Source organism: Drosophila simulans, chromosome 3R, assembly GCF_016746395.2.
Source record: "Drosophila simulans strain w501 chromosome 3R, Prin_Dsim_3.1, whole genome shotgun sequence".
NCBI lineage: Eukaryota > Metazoa > Arthropoda > Insecta > Diptera > Drosophilidae > Drosophila > Drosophila simulans.
In genome coordinates this window covers 9,020,567-9,025,641 of record NC_052523.2, presented here as the reverse complement: position 1 = coordinate 9,025,641, position 5,075 = coordinate 9,020,567, and the positions used below count along the sequence as shown (strand labels likewise).

Here is a 5,075-nt window from a genome sequence, read left to right as displayed (position 1 = left end):
AAAGAACATTGTCATGGCGAATTGGTCAGTGAATTGGTTGATTCAGATGTTCGACTTGTCCGCTCAACTTGTCTGAAGAAAGCAGGCGGCTGAAGGCTTAAGTTAAATGCCTAATTAAATGTGTGCTTAACGTATAATTAAGTTTCATCAAGAATTTTAAACAAAGTTGATAAATATATTCGCTGATAATCACATTTCAAGTTTAAGCACTTAATTTCATGCCACATAAATATGTATCTTAACGAATGCCACATTTAAAAACTTTACTTTATTTAAAATTAAACGGATTTAAACAGTGCCCTAAGGATTTCAAAGTAAATTACAGAACTTATTACACAGAAACAATAACTTTAACTTGACCTCAATCACATTGGACGTGTATTTACTGTATTAGGCTCTCTTCAGTCCTCTCATTTACATTGCGACCTCTGAAGCATTCCCTTGGAAGAAATCTAGAATATAATTTTAATTTAATAGTTTTCTTACTTTTAAAATAATCTATATACTGACCTATGGATAACAGGGGATATTAATTCAGCATGAAGAGTCTTGATATCTGGGGGCTTAGTTAGCAAGGATACTAATGCTCCCACCACAACTGCTGTGACGACTCCAATGGGACTAACCCAATGGTAAGATAGACGGTACAAAGGAAACACTTGATCATGATCCACCCAAGGCTCTTCGGGTAGCGTCACATTTCCCACACACTCCTTCACGGAAACGGGAAGCATTTCAGTTTTCAGTTGACCCGATGCTGCGGCGATCTGCGATCCAAATGAAATCCATCCAGCCAGTAGGACACTAGACAATCCACCCACCGCTGTGCCTATTGTGTTTGCCCATGGGAACAGCATTCCTAATGTGAATATTCCAAAGGAAGTGCCTGCCGTAATCGAGGATATCGAATTGCAGACACTCAAAATGCCTCTCAAGTGCTGTAGTAAAAATACTAGAAGAAAGGCAAAAATTCCCTGGAAAATAATGCAGGTTTTAATCAGAATCGTGGACTGCCTTTCGCTTGGCTGCATCTTGAAGAATCCGCGAACTATATCTTCCAGGAAGACCAGTGAAACCGTGTTGAAACACGAGGAAAGTGAACTTAGGCCTGCTCCGAATATTCCGGCTATAAACAGACCAGGCATTCCATAAATATGGCCAACACTTTGAACCACAAACAAGGGCAAAAGTTGATCGTCATTCTGAAAGAAAATACTTTTTAGTGTGGAAAATTTAAAAACATCTACCCACCGAAATCATGCCAGCACTCCGAGGATCGCAGTCTTTGTATTTCGAGAAAAGTAGCAAACCCATAAAGCAACAAAGAGCGATGAAGATGGACACTCCAATTGTGAAGAGGAATGAAGCCTGCCTAGATTTCTTCAGTGAAGGTAGTGACATATATCGCTGCACCATATGCTGACCACCGGCATTAACGGAGGTCCAGAATGAGAAGCCACCGATCAGAACGCTCCACACTGTATGGCGAACATAGGGAGATGGATTCGTGTTGGCCAGCATCAATCGTCCACCCTGTTCCGCGTCGTCGAAAACAGCTACCAAGCCATTAGAGTAGTATATGCCCAGAACAGCAACCGCAACCAGGGAGAGAAACATAACAGCCACTTGCCAAACATCCGTGTGGACCACAGCCTTCAGGCCACCCTGAAATACAAATTATTTAAGTGTCTTCCAAGTCAAAGCAAATACTTACCATAAATGTGTAGGTAACGCAAGCGAGTATGATTACCAGTCCAATCAGATGGGTATTAATACCAGAAACTAAAGAGTGGATCACACGTTAATTAAATCTAAAAGTTATTTCATAGATACATCTTACCCTGGCTTAGCGATAATGACGGAACATACACAATGAATGGCAAGTAAGTAAGCTGCAATTTTTAGAAATTTGTAAAGTTTGTTGCCCATAACATAAAAATAACTTACCATACTGAAAACATATATAAAAGATGCCGTGCTTCTAATGCTCGAGCTGAATCGCAATCCCAAGTACTATAGAGTACAAAATAGGTTAAATATGGTTTCGGAGAATGTAATTTATCCGACCTCGTATGCAGATCCGATTTGAAGAGCCGAGTACACGGGCAAGTAGACATAGGAGAAGGCTATTCCTTGAAGAATAATGGCTACGATGATGAGGTAGTACTGGGTGCCATAATGATAGATCTCAGAGGGAGTTCCAATAATGGTAACGCCCGATACGAAGCTAAATAAAATATATTAATTATTATTTAAATAGTTTTTAATCCGCATATCAGCTTACCTGCCTATAAGACTGATGCTGACTGGTATCACTTTCATATTTCGAGAACCCATGAGATACTCATCTATCTTCTCAGATCCAAAATTGGTCCTACGAGTGTCTTCTGAAACACTTTTCTTGTTTTTATGTTTCTTCCTTGAAATTAAAGAATTTAATTTAATTTATCAGGGTTAATTAAAAAGACACTCACTTGAAGCCACCGAAATATATTCCCATTCCCGTGGATATTATAGTCATGCCCACCAACACTACGTAGTCCACTGTTCCGAATTTGTAGTTGTCCATACTCTTGCTCTCCTCCTGCAATATAGTATTTCAATATTATTTATGTCAATTCAATAAATAAGTATCAAATTCATGGAAATTTTCCATAATGAGCTTAAAATAGTAAGCACTTTAGTTATATATGAGGTCCAAAATCACAGTCCGATTCCTCTTATGAGTGAAAATATACTAATCCGAATCTTCTATTTGTTTAACAGCCCAGAACCACGAAAGAGAATAGTAAAACGCATATGATTAAGAAGGAAATAAATAACAATGTGCTCGAATTTATAGCAAAACAAGTTTCGAAGATGCTTAATGAATTAGTTGTCATGGAATTACCTATTCTGTTCTTTTCCTAACATAAGATAAATAAAAGTTTCAAGCCAAACTTTGTTAAAAGCACATTTAGTTAAACATAACAAATGAATTAAATACTAATTACTATTAGTTAACACTTAATCGGACGCGTGTGTTACGTTACAATCAGTTTTGGACACTGACTGCGACTTCCAGAATGGAAGCAAAACAAGAGGGAATGCAAAGATTTGGAATTCGGGAAGTGATGGTACAGTTAGTTAAAGATACGACTTTGCAAATTACAGCGATGAGCACCTAACTAGTTGCTTTATTGTGAAAATATCATTTAATATATTAAGAATAAAGTAAATGAATTTCAATGGCGAAAAAACGGTTGGTATGATGAAAATAAATTAAATTAGCTTAAATATTTTTTAGTCAGGTGCTGCACTATTAGAGGAATGCAACATAAAAGTGTTTTTTTTTTGTATTTAAAACATTTATTTCATTGATTTTGTGTCTAAATTTGTGCCTGGCACAGTTGGCACGTTTCAGATTCCAGTTTAGTCAACCCAAAACCAGATCGCGAACCCGACCTATGGCGTTAATTACGTACTGCTGTTTGGTTGCCAGCTTAGACAAAGTGACGCCGACGACAAAGTCGCCTGTCGCCCCAACGCCCATCGTCCTTCGTCCTGCGTCCTGTGTCCTCCTTCGATGGCACATCCTGCATTTGTCCTGTAGCCTGGTGTCGCCTTCGATGCTCGCTAATCCATTACCAGCGTCATTAATCTAATGAGCTGGTGCTGCTCGGCGCTCCTCGACATTGTTAGTTGGTGCTTGGCGCTCGGTGCTTGCTGCTCGGCAATTGCCAATTGTTGTTGCCACTGGCGGCATGTGTCGAGTTGCCTGTGCCTCTGCATTTGGCCATCGATTCGCGCGCCCCAGTTTACTTACACATGTCAACATCATGGCCGCCGTCCATCACCTGATCCCCCAATGTGTTAATGCATGGATATGCGATTGTGGCTGCCCCCTGACCCCGGAACCTGAACCCCGGACTCCTGACCCCGTCAGCCCTTGGCCCTCATCCTGAATTACTCCCTGATATCCCCAACATCCATCCATATATCCCTGTCTTTCTCAGCACTGTTGCTCGTTTGTTTGCTCGTGGCAATTAACTTGTGCTAAACTGTTATCAGCTTGTCATTCAATTGCGGATTGCGAATACGACGCATGGAGCTTAGGGCATTACCTTCCACTAGCTTCTGGTTCTCCTTCATCGCTACAAAGAACAGGATAATTAGAACAACAATTTAAAGGGAAGCCAGTGAATTAAAGGAATTGTTGCACTATCTTTGATATAAATGAGCATTTAAATAACTAAACTAATTACTAGTTGCTAAAATAAAACAATGAATAAATTACAAAAATCTTTGAGTAAATTTGGCTAAAAGTGAATATATTTTGGCGCTTCTGTGCTGCAAATAAACTGCATTTCCTGTTTCGACAAACATGCTAATGTTGATTGCGTAAATTCCTTGCACACATGCAGCAGCCAAATTCGACACTTACCACCGCCCTTCCTGCCAAAAGTTTCGCATGCCTCGGCAAAATATTTTGTCGCCAGGAGCATTTCTTTAATTTAGTTGTAACTCTAAAATTTCTCTGGCTTGTATTTGCACGTATATTTATGTGTTCCTCGCCAGTTGGTGGCATTTACCCAGTCCCATGCGTTCTGTACATTGGTTTTAGCTGTTGGTTGACTATCCTCCTCGTTGTTGCCAAAAGTTTTCGGGCAGAAGAAACTTCGCCTCGGTCAGCAAAACAAAGGCGCAAATTACAATTGAAATTTTTGCCGAAATATAAACATGCAGTCGAGCATCTGCAGCAAAAATTCAGCATTTATCAAAAATCGTTCATGGAAGGTTAAATTTATTAAGATTGAAAACTCTAACTTGATGAACGTATTTATTTATTTATTCCTTCAGAAATAGACTCAAATTGTTTGTATGAATGACAGTTTTTAACGGATGAAAATGATTAGTCTTTTAATTCCTAAATTTTATTATTTACTTATAGCTCTTATCTACCAGAGTTTTTACTTAGATATGTCGATTTTTTTTATGCATTTAAAGGCTTCGCCATGCGTATTGTATGCATTCATAAATTTACCACTTTAAATGTGTAGATACATAAATATGCACACACACATTATGAGATACAG

General features: G+C 38.9%; 1 protein-coding gene across 2 annotated transcripts; it reads right to left on the bottom strand.

Annotated features, from left to right (window-relative positions):
* Positions 1–249: 249 nt before the first annotated feature.
* On the bottom strand, positions 250–3,063 carry LOC6727726 (sodium-coupled monocarboxylate transporter 2). Of its 2 annotated transcripts, none has more exons than XM_016176543.3 (10): positions 2,891–3,063; positions 2,475–2,584; positions 2,285–2,419; positions 2,068–2,227; positions 1,948–2,013; positions 1,841–1,892; positions 1,715–1,782; positions 1,252–1,665; positions 511–1,202; positions 250–452 (listed from the first exon to the last, which is right to left on the bottom strand). In XM_016176543.3, exons 2-10 carry the CDS (start codon positions 2,567–2,569, stop codon positions 383–385), a joined length of 1,752 nt encoding a protein of 583 aa, XP_016034303.1. In that variant the 5' UTR covers positions 2,570–2,584; positions 2,891–3,063; the 3' UTR covers positions 250–382. The 2 variants fall into 2 exon arrangements, with proteins under 2 accessions (XP_016034303.1, XP_039151029.1); XM_039295095.2 differs by lacking the exon at positions 2,891–3,063 and adding an exon at positions 2,680–2,698.
* Between the last annotated feature and the right edge of the window lie 2,012 nt (positions 3,064–5,075).